This window comes from Harpegnathos saltator, unplaced genomic scaffold (assembly GCF_003227715.2).
Source record: "Harpegnathos saltator strain DR-91 unplaced genomic scaffold, Hsal_v8.6 scaffold58, whole genome shotgun sequence".
NCBI lineage: Eukaryota > Metazoa > Arthropoda > Insecta > Hymenoptera > Formicidae > Harpegnathos > Harpegnathos saltator.
Window position 1 is genome coordinate 670389 of NW_020230404.1, and position 22112 is coordinate 692500.

Sequence of the window (22112 nt, forward strand, 5' to 3'; positions counted from 1 at the left end):
TCGCGTTTTACCCGTAAACTAATGAGACGCGGCAGTGTTATATTATCGCTGACGGCCACCGCGGCGGCAGTCAACGTGTTGTCAAGCAACGTCAGAGACCCGCGAAGAGGAGGAGAATCGCGAAGCTGAATTATCGATAGCGATTTTGCACATTCGGCGCGCAACACTCTCCCGTCGAAATCGACCGCGAGATCAGGAGCGATCGCCGTTCCGGGGGAATCGCAGAGGTAACGTGCGCGTTCTTTTGAGCGCAAACGGGCCGATCGAGTGACGCGCGCGTCTCCCGCAAGAGTATCACGTGTAAATTATCACGTGCAAATTATTTGCGTAAGCAGCAAGCGATTTTGATGTTCCGGTAATTGCGAGATAAACGTCGCGCTCGGCAGACACCGTGTGTGTGTGTGTGTGTGTGTACATTGCCTTTCGCCGGAACAAAAATAAAAGCGACCAGCGGCGCGCGAGTTTCTTCACGCTGAAATCGCCGGCTCGCCTCGGCAAAAAAAAAAAAAAAAAAAGTGCGATCGCCTGCCGGAAGCGCGATCGATCAGCTGCATCCGATGATGCACGCGCGTCGACGGGATCCTCCTGATCGAGTTGGGGCCGAGTCGAGGGAGTTTCGAGAGCGAACTGCTACGAGGCGACATATGAGCAGCGTGATTTATCCGTTACCCGGAGGATCTCCTCCCGCGGTAGTGTTCGAAAACGCGTCTCCGGAAGCCGTCGGCTTCCCGAGACTCGACGCTTGCCGCGGCGGTGTCTCGGAAGATCGGCAGGCGGGATTTTTCGGACGAGCGATAACGTGAGATAAAATGGCGATATTATCGAGCGCGAGTGATTCACCAGGGCGACCTGGAAGTTAACTGGACGACGAGGGCGGCGCGTCGAGCCGCTCGGAGCAGGTTTAGCGGCTGATAAGCGCGTTTAGTAGCGCCTTAACGGGCGCAGGCCCGCGAAAATCACTCGCTGCGGCCGCAAACGACGACGAGGCAACTCCAAGCTCTGCCAAGTGAGAGCGAGAAAGAGAGAGATAGATGGATAGATAGATAGATAGACAGATAGAGAGAGAGAGAGAGAGAGAGAGAGAGAAAAAGGGATCGCGGCAGAAATCACGCAGTTGCGGGTCGTACCTTGTTATCATCGCTGCCGAGGCATCCTGAGAGAGAAAGAGAGAGAGAAGCCAGCGCTCGCGCGCGTTATCTTATCCGCCGTGATATAACCTGAGAGCGGTTCACCCTGCGTGGAAATCTGGAGCACTCAGTGGTCACACACAGAAGACGGACGGGCGAGCGAAACGGCACTCGCTCGTGCGCTCTCGCGATGCAGGAGAAAAAGTTTTGAGCGCGCGCGTCACGACGATAAAGCCGGCGGCGGTGACGGCGACGCGACGGCGACGGCGACGGCGACGGCGACAGCGGCGGCGGCGGCGGCGAACGGTGCGCGATATCGCCGGACTCCGCGCGAAAAAGCGATCAGCGCGTGCCGGCCGGCCGAGACCGAAGCGGGTATTTCGAACGCGCACGGACGCGCGCGCAACGCGACGGCGGCCCGGCCGACCGGAGAGCCGGTTTTCGACGGATAAAAGTGCGAACTACGACGAGGCCGCCGGCTAAGGCAGCTGCCTGCCGTACCGACCCGCCGGGGGCGGCTCGTACCGACTCTGCCGGCGGAGAAGGCTGATCGAGCGGGCGAGTTACCCGCTCGATTCGGACTCGATCGTCCTCGGGGAAGGAGTGGGCGGTATGATGGTAACTTCCGGCGGTCGGTAAGCGTGGTTGGAGGAGACGAGCGCAGAAGGGACTGGAGAAATTGCCGATGGAAATTCGGTGAGATTCCTCCTGGCGTCTCGGCTGGAGAAATCGCCGAGAGAGCGATTCTCGCGACGACCGGAGGGCGGTAACTGACGCGCGAAGCTCTCCTCGTCGAGGAAAATGCGAGACGTGGCGAGAAGTTACGATTTCGATCTGCTCTCCTCGGGAGGATGGATCTGTTACTTACGGCTGGGGGGAGAGCTAAAGCGTGGACTATCTTTCCGTGGGAATTGCCAAGAGTTATTTCCCTCTCGAGGACCGTAGAAATTCTAGCCGGTTACTCGGCGCCTCGGCCGGAGTCACTCGGCACGATTTGAGGAAAGGAGAAATATGCGGGAGGAGGCTCTTCTTCTTCGGGCGAGAAAGTGCTCGTCTCTCAGCACAGCGTTCAAATGTACTTTCTTGCCGCCTCGGACATGCCAATGCGCTCGAAAGTGTTTCACCTCTCTCTCGCGCGCGAGCGTCGTCGGATGCGCCCCGAGCGCGCTAATTCGCCCGCCGCGCCGGCGGCGGCGTTTCGCGCGATTTCAACGCGCGCGCATCTCTTCCTTCGCGTCCCGTCCAATTGTGCAAGGATGCTCGGGAGCACGATCGTTTTCACTTCCTTCCCCGCCGATAACTCGTGTTGTCTACTTTTCCACGTTATTGATCGCGCGTTATTATTCGCCGCGGGTCGCGCACGTGTCAAGTTCAAACCGGGAGCGACGGGAAAATATCCTCGGACAGAGAGAGAGAGAGAGAGAGAGAGAGAGAGAGAGAGAGAGAGAGAGAGAGAGAAGGGGGGAGAGATGCTTCCTTCGGCCGAATCGATTCTCGCGCGCGATATCCACCTCGCACATTGTCAGAGGACTCGGCCATCGGCCGGCGGCCTCTTCTTCGAATTATCGAAACGCGCAACGATAAAGCTCCCCTCACACCCATTTCCGAGCGGACGAGCTGTCGAGCTTGGCGCAAGATCTTGCAATACAGCGCGCGGCGCGTGCAACTCACGGCTCTCGTAATAGCGCGTAAGCGATAAGATAACGCACGAGCCGATCGCGCGCGCTCATCGTTATTTAATACCGCGACGTATCCGTCGGCGCGTTTCGGCGTTTCGGCTTCCCGTGCAAGTCGCGGCGCGATTTCGAGAAATCGCGAGCACCTTGCAGAGTCAATCGGCCGGCGATTAGCGTAACAACCACCGAGTCGAGTACTTCTCAACGGTTATGAGCGGTAACCGCAGCAAGTGGTTGAGCAAAGGCTCCATTTCAGCGACGATGCACGTCGCAAGCGGGGCGTCGGGGCGGCGCTGTAGCAGTCACAGACAAGATGAAGAATAAGGAATCTTCCCTGTGTCTGCCTCGTATCGTATCCCATCCCACGCGCGTCCTCAATCGGAAGCATGACAGCTGTATTCCGCGTGTTTTCGAGCGGCCATTGCGACACTTGCGGCAATGTCATCGGTTTAACTTTCCTACCGTGTTAATAAGCGATATAGCGCATAATGTCGAAAGCCAAACACGACGGCTGTTCGATCGCTCGGAAGCGGAACAAAAAAGAAACTGTGTACATTTTCGTCAACGCAGGACATTGGCTCCTGCGCGGACTGACGTGCGAGTTGTCCCGAAATTGAGTCTTCACACTTGTCGTACGGCAGATTGTTCCAATTCCTTGGTAAGTTGACCGACTGTTAAATCGTCGTGTGTCTGTTTATGTATGTCGAAATTGAAGGAAAAACAAAGACAAACTTGATGACTTAGCAATCAGAGTTAACTCAGCAAGAAGTTGGAACAACCCGGTCCTTAGACGTCTGAATTAATCCGTTTCTACTGATTTATTCACCATTTGACCACTCTTTTTCAGGCGAATTTGCGTTGAACGGTGCAAAAACCAGGATAACGTAACGACGTGCGATCATCAGCGGACCGGCAACGGGAGGATTCTAACGAGGACCGGCGCGCGCTCGGGCTCGAACGTGGCGGGAGAAATCGCCGCTGGTGACATTACTGGTCGGTGCAATCGCGGCGGAAAGATCGACCTTATTCTCGCGTCACTCACCTGAAGCTCCGCTTGCGAGACGTCGATCTCCCCGCGGTAGACGAACTCGATGATGAACTTGAGGTCGGTGAAGCACACGTCCTGCGGCATGATGATCGTCGGGTGCTTACAGGGGTTCGACAGCAGCAGCTTCTGGAAGTAGGAACTGCAGGCCGACAGCACCACCTGCGCACACATGGGGAAACAGAGCGTCGTAATAGAGATGCATATCGGCGTCTCCTTCGGATCGCGTCAACGCGAACTCATCGCGCGTCACGGAACGTACCTTCCTCGCTTCTCGCCTCGCCTTTTCCTCCTTTTCAATTCTCTCGCCTGCAGCTCGCTGAGTGCTTTTCTCGCGTTTACAACCTCTAACGAGTGTCTTCGAGTATCCCCATTTGGAGTATCGACGCGCGCGAGACGACGCTCGAAAGCCGAGGCGAGGCGTATCAGCGCTCGGATATTATCAGGATATCGCGCGCGGATCAGAGATCGACAAGTGCGCAGCGCTCGCGAATACTGCGCATTCAGAGATAAGCGCGAATGCTGAACGCGATACTGTCGTGAGCGTCGCGAGTCTAATTGCAGATCGACGCGGGATCGAAGCAAACAAGCGCGCGATTATTACGTGTGGCCACGTGTTCGCGGCAGATAATCGCGACAGAGCCGTGACGAGGCCGCGACAGTCGCAGACGTCGATTCCGTCGAATCCGGCGAGTTGACGATGTGCCGAAACAAGCAGAAACAAGTCTCTGTGATATCATTCGGCAGGTCTTCCATCGTTGGCCTTCGTGGCCGATGGATGCGGTTATATTAGCAACGACGAAGCTACGCATAATTTTTCATGGTTGGGACTGCGTTGTCTTCGCCCCCTCCCCCCTCCTCCTGCTTTTACTTCACCTCGCCTTTACTTTGTTTTAACGTCTTTATATATCTGATTGTCTCAGCTTGTCATACAATGGCATTGAGAAATTCATCCTAACAGACGCCCGGAACTAATATTGAGAGAGAGAGAGAGAGAGAGAGAGAGAGAGAGAGAGAGAGAGAGGGAAAGAGAAAGATCATTCGGCCATATCTCTCGACTGACCCGTCCAGCCACATTTACGTGATTCCCGTACATATTTTATAGACGTAGTAATACAGAAATAATTCACATTCAACTGCGTGGCGGCCACGGCTGGTGATTTGACCACTTTTATCCGCCAATTTTTGTCACTTCGTTACGACTGCAATATATATAGGGTGTCCTGAATCTTTTGGGTCAAACTGAGAAGAAAAGTCAAGTATCATTTTGCAAAATCGCAACAGTTATTAAGTTGTTAATGATTGAAAATGATCTAGAGGCTTTTTCAGTTGATAACTTGAAAATTTGTGTACTAATGTGCAAAATGATTAAGGACTTTTTTACTCAGAATGACCTAACTTACAATTATATAACGGCTGTTGTGTTTAGTAGTAAATATAAGTATATTGGACTTTGAACCCGATTCTTGAACTTATCGCTAGACACAATAGCCGCCACATAATTGTAGGTTAGGTCATTCTGAACAAAAAAGTCCTTTGACATTTTGCAAATAAATATGCAAATTTTCAAGTTATCTATTAAAGTGGCCAATCATTGATAACTTAATAACTGTTGCAATTTTTCCAAAATGATACTTGACTTTTCTTCTCAGTTTGGCCTGATAATCTTCACAATTTTTCTTTTCCAAAACATCCCGGACACCCTGTATATACATAATATTTTTCAAACATTTGGCCCATTTCTTCTTGCGATTTTAAATGCACAAATTTGCATCGTTATTTAAGTACCGCTACATTCCTACGCATCTACCGACAGTCTCTCCCTCTCTCTCTCCCCCTCTCCCCCCCCCCTCTCTCTCTCTCTCTCATTGAGGGCGATAATGATGAACTGAGGGCCGGTTCTACAATAGGAAAGTCGTAAGGCCAATCATAGCCGATTATTCTTGTAATAATCAGCCGCGATCGGCCATTTCTTACGACATTTATTGCAGAACCGGTTTAATTGTTCGTTACGACTCTGGATTAAGGGATCCAGAGTCGTAACGTCCAGAACGATGACGTTCATGACGTTCACAACGACGATCGATCTGCCGCGTGCTCGATCATATGCGCGTCATCTCTCTCTCTCTCTCTCTATTTTCGCTGCTCGTGCACACCGGCCTACCTTGTGCGCCTTTAACGAGGCCTCGTTGCATGCCAGGGTGACGTCGACGAAGGCCTCGGTCTGCAGGAGCTGGTGGAATACCGACGTCATGTTCGACTGGTAGTTGTTCCAGCGCAGGCAGTAGTGCTGCCCGGCCATGCCGCCGCTGCAACAGACGAAGAAAAACGATTGAGTGCGCTTTCCTCGTGGTGCTTTCCCCTAGCAGTGTCGGTGGGATTCATTGAAAAGTCATCGACAAGCACCCTAAGAAACAACCAGCCCCCCTTTTGCCGTTCTCTTTCTCTTTCTTCCCCCCTCATTCTTCCCCTTTCTCATTCGCGATATAGTCATCCCCCGCCGTACCCTTTTCCCTGCCATGAGATCGATCCGTGGAACGGGACAGTACCTGTAGTGCACGCCCCAATAACGATCTGTCTCCATGAAATATTGGGTTTCTTTTTCCGCTACGGCCGGGAGAAGATATCTCCAAGAGGTTTTACGTACAGAGGGGAAAACGGGTATCCGCGTGCACGCGAGGGACAGAGACGACGAGAAGAAGATAGAAGGTAGAAGGTAGGTAGGTAGGTAGGTAGGTAGGTAGAAGTAGGTAGAGAAGTAGGTAGGTCTCTCCTACGTCTCTCGCGATGACGGCGAGGTGCGGGTGGAGGGAAGAAGGCGAGAAAGAGACGGAAAGAGAGGGAGAGGGGGAGAGAGAGAGAGAGAGAGAGAGAGAACGAGGGGACGGGGAAAGTAGGGAGAGAAGACGGAACAAGAGAGAAAGGGAGATCGTGTCGAGGAGGTAGTATGGCGCCGCGCAGGACGACGAGGGAAGCCACCAAGGGAAGAAAGGGCGAAGAACGAGCGGGGAGGAAGACGAAGAAGGAGAAGTAGAAGAAGAAGAAGAAGAAGAAGAAAAAGAAGAAGAAGAAGAAGAAGAAGACGACGACGACGACGACGAAGAAGGAGGACCGCCGTTCTCTCTCTGTCTCTCTCTCTCTCTCTCTCTCTCTCTCTCTCTCTCTCTCTCTCTCTCTCTGGCCGCTCGCAACGACGACGAGACGTTATTTCCGGAAGCGGAGCGCGACGCGTCGCGGCACAGCGCGCTGCAATTGCGGACGGCAACGCGGAAAACGCACTTTCGCGATTCGCGCGTCGAACTGCGATAACAATGACAATCTTGTGGACGTGCTCGCGCTAGGCAGAAAGATAGACAGACAGACAGACAGACAGACAGAAAGAGAGAGAGAGAGAGAGAGAGAGAGAGAGAGAGAGAGAGAGAGAGAGAGAGAGGCGCGAGTATCTCTCGGCAGCCGCAGCCAAAGGATCGCACTCGGGAAGACGCGCGTGTTGATGGCGAATCGGATCGGCACAAACTTGGGCGAAGCGACGAAGTTCGGGCGTTGGTCTGCCCCTCGCGCGACATTCACCTGTTCCGTGGACCGTGCTTTATCTGCCTCTATCTATGTGATACTCTTTATACCGGGCCATTCCGGCCCGTTATCTGTCCGTAAGAACACGGGCTTTTATCAGTTGCTTAGACGTGCGCCGATAACGGAAACTTTAAGCTCACGCTTGCCTCGTTCTGTGTGCCTTCTCTCGTTCCCCCTCGTTCCTGCCTTTCCACCTCCTCGTCTGCCTCCTTGTCTCTACCTCCTTCTCCTCCTCCTCCTCCTCCTTCTCCTCCACCTCCACCTCTTCCTCCTGTTACTTGCGCTCGTTTCGACGCTCGCCTTTCATCCGCTCGCTCGCTCGCTCGCTCGTACGCCAAAGAGCGCCTAGAAAATTCGCCGTGACACTTCATCTGTCTATCCCAGGGCTTCGTCATCCGGCTCGACACCACAGCGACACTCTCCGCGTCCATGGTGTCTCGAGTCCGCTCTGATACCGCCGTTTGCAAAGTGCGCGACGAACAAGTGGCAAAGTGCGCAAGCGTCGGCGGCTCTCACTTGCCGAGCTTCCTTCAACTGTTAATTCACGATTCGTTCGAAGAGTCCGGGAAGTCAACTCGTCAACTTTCATCGCCGTAATCGGCGGCGCCGATCGTCTCCGATTTCCGACTCGCAATCGCACACGTTTGTGTATCGCGCGCGCGCGGAAATAGAACGGGAGGGAAGGCTGAAGATTAATCGAGGAACCTTATCGCGTTTCCAGAACACTTAGCGGTCCGAGATTACCGACGAGCCTCGCTCTCCGTTCCCTCCGTCATATCACGCTCCTCGAGACGGAGTCAAAGCGAATCGGCGGCGAGGCAGAAAAACGCGGGCGTTTGATTTTCCACTTTCCCTTCCCGGCTCTCCTCGACAATCGGCCACCGAACTCGGCCCTTGCCTGCGCTCCTCCTCCGTCCTCCCTGCCTCCCTGCGTTACCCCTTTTACCGCATCGCGCGCAGGCCGACACGCGTTTGTACCATCTGCCGTTTCTCCGGCTATCCGTTGAGAGCCCTCGATATGGCCGCACCTGCGAGCGCCTCGCAGGTAACTCACGGTGCGAGCGTACGTGAGCGCGCACCTGACGCACTTACTCGCCGGTCTCTCTCTCTCTCTCTCTCTCTCTCTCTCTCTCTCTCTCTCTCTCTCGCGCTACCTGCACACTCCTCGCGGACTGCGTACGCGCTGGTCCACCTGTGCGATCGATTATTGCGGGAAATCATAACAGAGCGGCCGCGCGGCTGACTGGTATCGCGCGATCGCCAGCTTCTGCGACTCGATCGAGCGATCTCGGTCGTATCGATACCCTTCGGCGCTCGTGTGAACGAACGCGTTTACCTACCATCGGGCGTCGTCGCCTCGCCGGACGATCGAGCCGTTCGGGAATTTCTATTTCGCAGCGCACTTCGGTCGCCAGCTATGAGACTCTTGTTAACACTCGTTCAACTGTTCAGCCGACGAATCGGCCGCGAATCGCGAAGCTTCAATCAACTCTCTCTCTCTCTCTCTCTCTCTCTCTTTCTCTCTCGCTACTTTTCGTTGTAGATGAGAGAAGAGCTGGCTGAAGAACTGCACTTAAAAACGATCTACAACGTGACGATAGCCCGACCTTTCGTTTAAACCTACATTTTTATCAGCTTTTCTTTCGCGTTATCTGCCATCATTAGGCGGGACGTTGGAAGTTTGGAGAATTCGGAGAGGGAAACGCTCGAGGATGAAGCATTCCTTTGAACTTTGAAGGTTTCTTCGGCGTTCATAGTGACACGATATCCGCAACGTTACACCCGAAAAAAAAAAAGTAATTTCAGAACAAGCTATTCTTACTATACTTTATTTATTAATAATATACTTTATTTATGAACAAAAGAAGCCGACATTCGAGTCAACATATTCCTCTTCATATAAGAGGAAAATTAATTGATATAAGAAGAATCCTCTTGAAATAAGAGGGAAACAGTTGGAATAATATCTAATAAATTTTAGATGAATGCTTCATACTTTAATCGCTTTATCGATAGAGGAATCCTTTTTCTGTGAAAGGCTTCGCTTAGAATATGAGACTGTGAGAAAAATCACTTTACAAATAGAATATTTTTTTTGGGTGTAGGACGGAACCGCTGAAACCTTCGACGTCTCGCAGAGGTCTTCCGCCGCGCGTTCGATGCGTCTTCGAATAGCGCGTTATCATTTCGCGAGACGCTCGGCGACGGCCTTAGAAATCGATGAAACTCGGAATCGTCTGAAATGTATCGTGAAATCGAAACGCTTCGGACCAGCTGATCATCGTACACACAATGGGCTTATGCGTGCGTGTCACGCGGCACATAGCGCGCGAGAATCGCGTAACAGGTATGTGCGAGCGCTCTGATATGACGAAATTGGGTTACCTAGCGAGGTGAGCGCGCGCGACGACTGCGCTGATAATTCGTGATAAGCGAAAGAAACAACGATAATCGATCGCGCGCGCGCGCGCGCGCGCTGTGCATTGATTTCTCGCTCTTCTCCGTTCTTATCTGTCTGATTCGTTGCGTCGCAATTACGCGACTCACTTCTACAACTCGCGCGCGCTCGAAAGAGGCCCGCCGATGTTTCGCTGAGTCAACGATAAGAGGGACAGAGAGAAGAAAGGGAGATTCTTATTTTTCCAACTTGATCTTTTGTTAATGCGGCATTAATAGCTAATAAAGGGATAGTTTTTTTTTTTCAAATCACGGAGATGTATAACGCGATACGACATTGTTGCAAAGATAATTGTTGGAAAGACGAGAGAAGCTCGCTGGAAATATACTTGAATTTAATTAAACTTCTTCCCTCTTTGTGATCTTTACGTATAGCAGCTGCACTCGTTGTTGCCCGGGGCAATTGTTCGAATCGGTGTCTTTGTATGTGTGCCACAGAGTAAAAACGGACATTGTCACAAACTGAGTCGCGCTCGCAATAGCGCCGTTTTATTTTCCCCCATTTGTAAGCGCGGAATTTGCGCAATTTTGGAGATAAAGATACGCAAAGAAAGACACCCTTAAACGCTAGAACGTTTTCGTTACCTCCTGTTACAAGGACGGACGAAGAATTTTCGTCCATAATTTTTTTTATTACTTTTTTGAGCATACGAAATATAAATATTTATGAACACTATAAATCCTAGCAGGACACCGTGGTGCAACGTGTGCTGCTTTCTAGAGGCAACAGCAAAATTAAAGAATACCACCCGGTGAATTCTCCTATCCTGATAGTTTAAGGATTAAGGAGGCCAGCAAACGTGTGAGGTTTGCCTTCCATCTCGGCGGGAAATCGAAAGGAATATCAATGATTTTCATCACTTGACGGCGAGCTCAGGAACGTTTTCAGTATTCCGGCGCCTCGGTCGGAATAACTTCAGCAGGCTAACAGTCGCAACGACTCGTCGCGCAAAGGAGCGCCTTCTTCTGTATTCCGTCATTTTATATTTCACCGTCGTTCCGTATTCTGTCGTTTTATTCGCGATGGAATAATTTGCGCGGCCAAACGGAAGGACCCATCGCGGCATTCCAAGCACGTTACGCAAAAATAGCTCTCTCTCTCTCTCTCTCTCTCTCTCTCTCTCTCTCCCCCTCTCTCCCCCTCCGTTTCTCTCTGTCTCTCCGCTTTCGCGTATTTCTTATTGATGTTGCATGTACTTTCTTATTGATGTTGCATGTTTAATCTATTATTAATCTACACTCCCCGACGCTTTCTTGTTTTTCCCTCAGGCTCCGTCGCTCAGCCGCCGCCACAATCCGCCGTTTGAAGCGCGACGAAACAATTTCGCGCAGGCGAACGGATGGAAAAATCCAGCGCGATCCGATCAGCGCGGCGCGCGTAAAAGTGGCTCACCTAGTTTTGAGGAACATTGTCTAGGCTCCTTCCACGTGCGATACGGCCAGCCGCGTTGATTTGAGGAGGATAATTGAGTGAAAGAAGAAAGACGCGCAATTAAAACGGCGGGAGAGAGAGAGAGAGAGAGAGAGAGAGAGAGAGAGAGAGAGAAGAGCGGCGGGAGAAAACCGGATGCAACGCGCGACGTGAAGAAACGGAGTGAGACGGGATGGCTGGCGAGATGAACTCGGCAAAGTAGTTTACGACGGTCCTATATACACAGAATGTGTATATCGTATAGGGACACAAGCTCGCAGACGGATCTGACACTGAGCGGGCAATCGGGAGAACGCGTGTCGCCCATTCGCGACTCTGTTTACAAGTCATAGTCATTTTCGTCGTGCGATCATTCTCGCGATAAACCGGCTTAATATAACGACCGATCTCGCTTATTTCTGAATACGCACGGCCGATGGTGGGCTACAAAGTTTATGAAGAACGCTTCGCGCCTCCGGAACGGCCTCGTTCGCCGTCCAAGATTGCCCAGGACCGTACATAAGACGTGTTAAAGCTCCGCTGCTGTGTTGCGTCTCTCGTTGGTTTCTCGTGTGTCAACACGATAAGTCCCGTACTGATTACCGCTGATCTATCGTCGCGTCCCGCTAATTTGCTAAGGTGACCGATTGCATGTAACAAATTAAATATATACAGCTGTCGCGAGAATTACACTGATTTATTTGCCACGCGTTGAATTCGGTCATCATTCGGTCGTCGTTCGGAACAATCAGACATGGAAATCAGCTGCGCGGCAACGGTCAGTCATCGTTTCGATAAAATTGCATCGCAAGGGGAAGAAGCTATCGGTTTTTCGATTGTCACGGAATTAACAAAGTGCAGCAAATACGACTGGAGCGATCGGAGCGTCACCCGAGGAATACCATGTGAAAAACGACCACTGAGAATATTCGATATTCCGCGCGATTTTTCGATTATCCCACAATCGACTTGGAAAAATGATATCGCTCGTCCGGTGGAAATTCGAGGTGACGATCAGCGTGGCTGATTGCATCCGTCGATACGCTTTCTCGTCAGTCGATACTACCTCCGGCCGATGCGCGCGTTCTAAGGATCTAAAACGTTTCGCCCGGTTTCTCCGGGGGAGTTACGGTCCCGGCGGCTGTCGAGCGATTTTCCTGTCACTTTCACTGATAGCCGCGAGAACGAGAACGAGAAGAAGCGGCGGCGATGCCGAAGAGGCAACGGCGCGGACGACATCGGCGCGCGATGAGCGCGCTCGAAAAATGCGGAGAGATCGCGAATTTACAGCGAGGGAGAGAGAGCGAGAGAGAGAGAGAGAGAGAGAGAGAGGGGGGAGGGAAGACAGAGAGAGAAACAAGACGAGAGCTCGTTTCCTCGATTCCGCGAGCAACGGCGAGCGGCGAGGGTGAAAGGAAACGGCGTCGGACGACGGGAGTCTCTTCTACGGTGCGTGGCGCGACGACACCGAAACATCAGAGGAGGATAATAAAAACGCTCGCGGGGCTCGGGAGCTCCGGTTAACTCGGTGCGCTGATCTTTCGAGCGCGTTAGAAAGCCGCTGCTTTCCTAAGAGACGATAAACCGACGCGAGAGCGCTCCTGGGTGGAGATCGAAGACAGTCTAAATGAAAGAGAGAGAGAGAGAGAGAGAGAGAGAGAAAGGGGGGGAAGAATTTTACGTCTTTGAGATTTGCATTCCCTGCAAGCATCGACAGGAAATTTGAATGCTACTCTGAAACGTTTGATAAGTTTCTAGGTAGTTTATTCCAAATATAAAGGAAAAAAGAGAGGGGGAGGGGGGGGAGAGAGAGAGAGAGAGAGAGAGAGAGAGAGAGAGATAGCGGGCGAAGCAACGTATACGGGAGAAGCGAAGAGAAAAGAGAAAAGGAAGGAGGAAAAATGCAAAACGGCGGCATTAGCGACCGGTTTTCATCCCTCACGCTTGCGTTTTCCTTCGCAACCCCGAAGAAGCAAGCACGCGGGTTTCTGCCCCTCACGGGCGGGAGTTTGCCCTTCCATCTTCCCTCCCGCGATTCATCTCAATTTTTCTTCGAGCTTTTTGTGTCCAATTTCACCTCGCCTCCCTGCCATGTCGTGTCCTCTTTCTTTTTCCCCGTCTGTCCCTCTGCCATTCGCGCAGTAGACGAGCTTGCTCTTCGTGTTTCACCCCCCTCGCCCACCCCACCGCTTACTTCGCTCCCTCTCTCTCTCTTTCTCTCTCTTTCTTCGTTCCTTCGCCCTTCTCATCCATTTCACGACTGTCGTCCCGTCTCCCTCCATTCTTCGCCCTCCTTTTTCTTGTCTCTCGGTCGTTTCATCGCTTCTTCCTCGACTCTCCGCCCGTCTCCTCCCACTCCCCCCCGGCCTCATCCTTTCCCTCTTTTGCCGCGTACGTTGGTTCCATTTACTCGTTCCCTCGCTCCCTCTTCTCCCCGACCGTCTAAGACGCTATTTTCTCGTGGCCCCTTCGCTCTTCCATGGTTATACGCCACCCTTCGCGCTCTCTCTCTCTCTCTCTCTCTCTCTCTCTCTCCTCTCTTCTTCTCCCTCTCTTCTTCCTTCTTCTTACCCCAACAGCAGGGAGAAACAACCTCCCCTTTCCCTCGTTCTTCCCTATATCACCATCCTTACTCTATTCTTCTCTCTTTCTTTCTTGCAGGCTTTTCTCTCTCTCTCTCTCTCTCTCTCTCTCTCTCTCTCTCTCTCTCTGCCTCTCTCTCCCCCCTCCCATCCATCTATCTATCTTTCTGTTCCTTTCCCTTCCCCCTCGTTGCCGCCGCTGCCGCTCCCTCTCCCTCGCTTCTGCTGCTCCTCTCACCTTGCTCCGCCGGTTCTTTCTCCGCGGAGCGCCTTTTACGTTTTTCCAGCGTTATCGACGTCGCCTCCTCGCCTCTTCCCGGACTTTTCCCTTTCGCGGCCACTATCCTCGAGACGACGGCCAACCAGCTCTTTCTCCGGGAAAACGCAAGCGGAAACGACCGCCGTTGCTCCCCTCTTCTGCCCCCGCTCGCCGCTACCCCACCCCCATGTGCCATCGCGCGCGTTTCCAGGCTCTCTCTCTCTCTCTCTCTCTCTCTTTGGAAGGAAGGACTGGAATCTTCCAGGAGAGTTTCCTCCGTTCTCTTCTCCTTCGCGGTCCTCCCTCTTCCTGCCTGTATCTCTCCATCTCTTTCTCTCTAGCGCGGCTCCTCTCTCCTAGCTCCGTCGAGATGCGGATGATAAAGGAGACTAATAAAATCTGCATGACGACCGGCGGATTTTGCATAAAGCACTATACTGTCCCGCGCGCCGCCGCTCCCTCTCTCGGACCTCGCTGTTATGATAACCCGGAATTTCTCGGCCATGTATAAATGTCAATTTGATTCGGCCGTTCAGGACGGGGATAGACGGCCTGCCGACCGAGAGTACTCTCGTAGAATCGTCCTTCGAAAAGTGAGCGTAAATAGAATCCGACCTGGGCCGCCCTCTTTATCTCGAAGATGGTCCGCTAAGAATTCCCGAAAGAGAAGAAAAGGGAAGAGAAGGGAAGGGAAAAGCGACCGAAGACGATCGGCGGGTCGAGCGTTTTGCGGGGAGTATCTCTCGTCCTCGAGGACACAACAAGACGCATTTGAGATTAGAAATGTTGAGCGCGCGCGTGGCTCTCGTCACGTTTCCTCTTTCTGCGACTCCTCGGCGGCGTAAAAATGTGTCGTCGAAATTGACATTGCGAGAAGTGGTACACACGCGCGAGCGCTGGCACGCTGCACAAACCCGTCCTCTCTACGGCGGGTTATCCGTCTCTCGCGTACGTTTTCCCGCGCGTCTTTACGGTTCCGTATTAAATATTTCCATCTGGAGAAATAAAAGGAGCTGGATATTGCCTCCTCCGCGCCGCGGAGCGGGCTCGTGATCCACGCGTATACGGGTGCGAGGTCGAAATAAAATCTCGCGTTGTACATAAATTCCGCTCCTCGCGAGATAAATCGAGGCGCGTGTCGAAAATCTCTTATGGCGTATCAAGAGGGTAGCGGAGCGCGCGCACCCCTTTTCTCATTACACGGGAGATGAAAGTCCGCGCGATTCTTCCCTTCTGTTTTGCTTTCATCCACTTGCCGCTTCAAGTGTGATTTTCGTTCGGAGAGAGAGAGAGAGAGAGAGAGAAGAGGAGGGGGGAGTGAGTATTAAGAAAAATGACGAGAAGTCTGACGAGTGAGTATTAAGAGAAATGTTCGATTCGTGAACGACCTTGAGAAGCGCGAGGAAGACTTTGACGCGGTACGTTTCTCTCGTCGGGAGGCTGATGAAAGTCCCGATCGATAAAATGCCAGCCGGAATTGACAGACTCACACAGACGCAATTATTTTCTGGTACTCGGCTTCCGATCGATTTCCTCGCCATGGAAGAGCGAGGGATGTAGGGTCTATTTTTATCAGTAGGGAGCAGAACGGAGTGGTAGAGGAGAGGTAGAAATGGGGATAGAAAGCGCGCGCGCGTGAGAGAGAGAGAGAGAGAGAGAGTTGCATTAAATAAAGTGTAGCTCGGAGGGATAGGGGAAAATACTAGAAGGGAGGAACGAAACGAGCTCCAATTTATATTCGCAGCAAGATGAACTTGTTCTTTGAGAGATTTCAATATACCTCTCTCTCTCTCTCTCTTTCTCTCTCTCTCTCTCTCTCTCTCTCTCTCACCCACTAGCAGTTTAACATTTTTTGCGGTGCAACGCCCGATGCGAGTTCACGCTAATGTCGCTGACTCGAAAAAAATATCTGCATTGCGGATGTCAGTAAAAGGAACCGGGGGCTGCGCCTTTCTTGAGTCAAAATTTGGCAGCGGGTTGGAGATCTGTTCGAGCGAGAATGCTTCTCTCTCTCACTCTGTCTCTCTCCCTCTCCTTCTCTCTCTCTCTCTCTCTCTCTCTCTCTCTCTCTCTCTCTCGACTGGCTGTTACCTGAACTGCAATATTACAAGAATTCCATTTGCTCGGAAATTGAGATTGCCGACGAATCTAAATTCGCTCCCTTGTAAACACGTTTATGCGAGAAGGATGGAGGGTCTCGCGGAAACCCTTCTTAGAATTTTACGCAGAGTGTTGCGTTAAGAATCTGCGATGTTATCCCGGAAAAGGAGATTAGAGATTTACATCGGTCTTATGGAGTGAAAAATTTATCAATCTTTTCCGAGGGGGAACGAAAATATTGCCTTATGAATCACTGACGTCCCGGAAGACTGTACTGCCGTTTTTATTAAAGAAATCATTCTCAAAAGAATACCGAATATACCTAATGCAACTCAAGTATCTTCGGGAAAATGCACCTTGCTCAAAGGTAAAAAATTGTGTAGCTGCAGTCCATGTGAAAAAAAAAAAAAGAAAAAAGAAAAGACAACCATAAACTGCGAATATTATTAAAAAATTTATGCTTCATCATTTTCATCGGAGGAATTGTTCTTGTCGCGAGTGTATTTAGTGCAGCTTTAGTGTTCTCGGGAAATATTCTCATTCAAAGGTAAAACAATTATGTGTAGTTGCAGTCGATGTAAAAAAAAAAAAAAAAAAAAAAAACCGTTCTCACACACACACGGCGGTCCTCCATCAATGATCTTCCCACGTTCCTCCACGCGACCGCGATTGTACGCCTCTTTCGCGAGACGATCGATTCGTTTTTCCGCTAACGCTTCCTCCATCGTCGCGAGAGAGAAGAGAGAGAGAGAGAGAGAAATATCAGAGAAACGAGAGTGAAAAAGAAGATCATTAATGATACTCTAGCACGATCTGACGCGTATAAACATTCCCGTTCATCGATCTCCGCTTCTCTTCGCTTTTGTAGCCTCCGATCTCTTCGGTTCTCGATTCTTAACTCGCGAGTTTGAACTTTCCGCTCCAGATTTTACGCCCCTCGACGCGTAACACTTAACCCTTTACCCTTACCTTTCAGCACTCAAAGTCGGAACGTCCTATGCCCAGATCTCGTTTCGCGATTTTCCATATACGGCTGTAAAATCTCGACTTTCCCGGATCCCTTCCAAGGGGCGAATGGCTCCAGGACGGACAAAACGAAAGCATTCTTCGGAAATGCCTCATTAACTTCTCTCACGGACCCCGACATCTCGGGGACTTCGGACGGTTTTGGGAAGATCGGAAAGATTTTTTACTCTGCGGACGTCATTGTACACAAAAGCGGGAAGCTTGTAATCTTTGTCTTCTGCAGCGGTCACGCTGGGACCGCGCGAGCAGGTAAGTTTTTCCGTTTGCCCGCTGCTTCGGCGGCGCGAGGGAATCAGGACGAAACACGAACGAGGAGGAAGAAGTCGCACTCTGTTCTACGAGATGAACGGAACGGAACGGAACGGAACGGAACGGAACGCAACGAATGATGGCCAACGATGGCCCCGACGCGCCGCGCCGCGCCGCGCCGCGGTCCTAATTTCCGTCCTGTCTGTATACCGTAAGGCATAACAGTACCGCATTCCGAATGCCCTTCGTTTCTTCGTTTCTCTCTCCGTTCACCTTTCCGAGAGCGCCTGTTCTCTCGGCCGCTCACCTGTTCCCCTTCGCCCTCGCCGGTTCAAGTAGTACGCGTCAAGTGTACAGGATGTTCCAGGAAAGCGATACGCAGTCTTTCGCGAGACAGTACTCGTCCTCGTTCGATATCCAACCGGTATATACATCCTGTTGGGCTAAACCCGAAATCCAAACGCGCTCGCGGTTGTTTCACGTGGAGGACAACAGGAGACATTTATCGGAAGCTGCGATAAATTCCAGGCGAAAGACGGGTTCCAGGTTAAAGGGACGGGAGAACATTGTCCTGGTCGAGCCCTGGTGAGGCTTTACGCGAAAATGTTCTCCATTCCAGGATTGATTATCGAAATATACACCGACGAGGAGCCGGGAGTCCCGCCGATTCCCGCCAGGAACGGCGGGAGACGTCGGGAGATTCCACGTCTTCGATATTGTCTCTCGTGGATTTTCTCGAGCATCCTGCGCGAGCGCGACTTCGAATGGGCTTGAAATCTTAATTTCAAGATTGATTGCGCAGGATAACGCCGACATATCCGGAGCGAAATACGCGCGGAGGCTCGAGGAGAATAGAACGCCGCGCGCGCGCGTCACCCTGACGATTTTCCCGAGCATCCTGCGAATTCGATTCGGATTCGTCGGCTCCTTCGTCCTCGCTGTTCGCCGCATGCGCGAGCGAGCGAACGAGTGAGCGCTCGCCCGCTTGCATTTTCGAAGGGAAGGAAAGGAGAGGCGAAAGGAACGAGACGGGGACGTTTCTCGCGCGAAGAAGGAGGGAGCGGACGCACCCGGAACCGTCAATTTCACCGGGAGAGGAGAACGGCGAGAGGGATCTGTGACACGTGGAGAAGCAAGAAAGGAGAAAGGAAACTAGGTGTTCGCGCGAGTGCGCGCGCGCTACGCGGCGATACGCCGCGCGCAATTAATCCTGGGAATATACCGGGCGAGAAGTGTCCGAGAGTTTTTAATTGCAATCGCGGCTCCATATTTTACAGCTTCGTCGGGGACTTGCTTTCTTTCGCGTCGTCCATACAATCGGTCCGCCGTGCGCGACCGTGTTACGGCCGATGATTAATCGCGCGCGGAGTTCCGCGCAATACCGAACGCACTTTTCGCAAGAGCTGCCCCCCCCCTCCCTCACTCGATGTTGCAGAATGACCGAGACGCTCCTGAAGAGCAACTGGGATTTCCTCGCGATCGCTCGCGAAATCCGCGCGGACGCGAAGCGTCGCGAGAGGTCGAGGGGCGAAAATGCCCGACAACGTGGTGGCGGCAGTCGAGACGTTCGATCGGACGACGAACATTATACCGAAATGTGCCGCTTTGTTTCGCGCTACAACTTTGTTGCCGCACTTAGCGGGGCGACACGTAGTCACGCTCGCGGTGCGAAAATTCTGCCGCAAACTTTTCGCGTATCTGCTTCTCCGCAGCGCGGCGCCTCGGTTCTCCCGAGCGGGTGCTCCGAGGAGGCTGCGCCTCTCCTCGTGCGGGCGACGTCGACACATGACCCTTTGCCCATTTTTCCATTCTTCTCCCATTGCGGTTCGGCTCGTTGTCGTTCGGCCGGTCACGCATGACGAAGTGTGTCAGACAGCGGTGTCTCCGATCGAACGATTTTTCGTGACGCAGGAACAGTCGCGGATGAAAAGTGCGCCGGTTCTCGAGACCTCGTCCTGGATGCCGTCACTTGCGAGTCAAATGTGGTCAATCAAATGACGCGGCTCCGGGAGCGCGAATAGGGATACAGAGAGAATGGAGAGCTCTCTCTATCAGCTGCGTCCTTCGTATCGATCTCCACGCCGTCGCCTCGCGCGCGACAGGACGCGCGAAGCGGAGGAAATTCCCCGTTCCTTTTCCTCGGCTCACTTTCGGCCCGCTCTACACACGTCCCGGCGTATCTTTTAATTAGGAGCTCCCCACTCGCGCGACAAATGAGACTTCCATTTGTGAAACTTTTTCAGTCAGTTTCGGCCGACTCGGCTTTTCCTCTTTGTTCGGATGGCTGAGGTGAGTAACTCGCGAGGAAAGCGTAAATTCGCGTTCATTCAAGACACCGGCGGTCGTTAACTGATTAAAGCCTCGGCCGACGAGGATAACCGGCGAATCAACGACCGGGATCAGTCAATACACGTAATCACGGATTCGACGTAATTCGGTCGACTGCTGACGTCAATTACTCATCAGTGTATAATCAGTCGAGCCAAAGTAATCGATTGATCTCATGATTTACTCGATGCTGATTCCCGGCATCGGGGTGAAGCAAAATTTCAACCGTTTCACGCCCGAGCGCGAGATTCAAAATCAGTTAGAGCTAGCCGTGCGCGATGCGAGGCGGATCAAAGGATCAAAGAATTCACGAAAAATACGCGTTAACGCTCGCACACGAGCTTATTATTACTTCGGCGCCGCCTCGACAAATCGCGATAATGTTCGACCTTCATTTTCCCGTCTTCGCCGGTAAGCCTCGTGCTCTTTTCGTCCGGCGATAGGGTGGGATAAACGAGGGCTGTGGGAGCCACCCTCGAGCCCCACGTGATCATGAGCGGGGGATTGCGACCCCTCGAAGTGCGGAGGGTGAGCGTGGTCTCGCTCAAGGTCGCACGTGGACCGCTGCGAGCGATATCACGACTCGGCTCCGCTCGGCCCGACATTTTTTCCTCTCGCGTTTGTCCAACAACTGCGGAAACTGCGATCGCGCGGGAAAGAACCTCTCCCCCTTCTCGCCGCCGTCGCCCCCTCCCCCCGGCCCACAGCTTGTTTCCTCTCTCTTTCTCTTTTTTATCTCTTTTTCTCTCTCTCGCTCCCTCCCTTCCTCTCTCTCTCTCTCTCTCTCTCTCTCTCTCTCCCCCCATCTCGTTTCCCGCTTTTTCCCCGTGCTGCGTAATTTGCAGTGTCGGACGTTCTCGCCGCGCCCTCCTCTTCCGCGGAGAAATCGAATGTGCTATTTCGCCTCTAGGAATTACTGACGCTTCTTTGTGGTTTCCCTGCGAAGGAGAGTCGCAGGAAGCTTTTCGAGAGTGGAGAAAGGAGCAGCGGGACGACAGAGATGATGATGACGATGTCTACGACGATGACGACGTAAACGATGACGACGACGACGACGACGACGATGGTGGTGATGGTGGTGGCGGCGGCGTTGGCAGGGCGATACCGAAGTAGCGCCCGGACGGAAGGAACAAAGAAGGCAGCCGGAGAAAGGGTAGAGAGAGGGCGGTGAACGGGGGATAGCGGAGAGGAGAGCTTCCTTTGTGCGCGTGGCGCTCGAGCGAGGAGCGAAGGGATGAAAGCGGAGGACGAAAAAGAGAGCCGGGGGACAGATGGCCCTTTCAGACAATGAGAAACTCTGGAGATAAGGGCGGTGCGCGAGCGAGAATGCGAGGGGAAAAGACGGTGGAAAGAGAGAGTGTCGAGGAAGAACAGAGAGGGAGAGAAAGAGAGGGAGGGAGAAAGAGCGGAGGGAAGATAGTCGCTGAAACTACTTTTTCGACGAAGGGACGCGGAGGATGTAATGAACGATGGGGAAAGGCGAAGAGGGAGAAGAAAAGGAAAAAAGGAGATGGAGAAAGAGACAGGGAGAGGAGAGGAGAGGAGAGAGGAAGAGCGAGAGGCCGGGTGATAGCAAGGGAGCAGAGGATGGAAAACGGGTGACTCAGACGGAGAGTGGACCGAGCGGGCAATTTCGGGGGACGATTAATGACAAGCCAACAGAGAGAGAGAGAGAGAGAGAGAGAGAGAGAGAGAGAGAGAGAGAGAGAGAGAGAGAGAGCTAGATAGGATGGAACGCATTTTTGCGTGTGTATAGCGACATGTTCCGTGCGTGTGTCATCGCACTTAACCCTGGCAGGGAGAGTTTCCTATCGGGGAAAATGGTGGAGCAAATTCGGCGTATTCGACGGAGGAAAAATGTGAGCGACATTAATATCTTCTTCGTGCACGCATTCGCACGTGAAGCGGCATAAGCGACAATTTCGACCTCGCGGGGTTGCGCGACGAGTTTAAGGGACGTTTAACGCGAAGGCGGTTGTGCGCCGCACTGAACAGTCATTTATGTTTCTCCTCATCGAACGCGGCTCGAGTTTATCAGCGAAGATAAACGAACCGGCGAGAAGCACCGAGAACTTACGCGTGACATTTACGCCGCGATCTTAAGAATAGCACGCGCGGCAAGCGCAATCCGTGTTTATTATAAACCGGCCGGACGAACCGCGAACTAGATTTACATGTTGCTTTCTGAGAGAATTATACCGATAGTTTTATAATGCATTATTCATTCGACAAGGCCAATAGTCTTTGCGCATTCGTATGCACGTACGTGATTTTATCGC

General features: G+C 52.4%; 1 protein-coding gene across 4 annotated transcripts in view; it reads right to left on the reverse strand.

Moving 5' to 3' along the window:
• Positions 1-22112, reverse strand: part of Psq (pipsqueak) — a 71201-nt gene that overhangs the window by 40480 nt on the left and 8609 nt on the right. For 2 of the 4 annotated variants that reach the window (XM_011141569.3, XM_011141567.3), the window contains exons 1-3: positions 6398-6672; positions 6013-6157; positions 3846-4010 (exon numbers count right to left, since the gene is read on the reverse strand). In XM_011141569.3, coding sequence (XP_011139871.1) covers positions 3846-4010; positions 6013-6157; positions 6398-6432 — 345 coding nt within the window. In that variant the 5' untranslated portion in view covers positions 6433-6672. Of the gene's footprint in view, positions 1-3845; positions 4011-6012; positions 6158-6397; positions 6676-22112 lie in introns of those variants that run through there. The other 2 variants (XM_011141561.3, XM_011141563.3) reach the window with 2 other exon arrangements.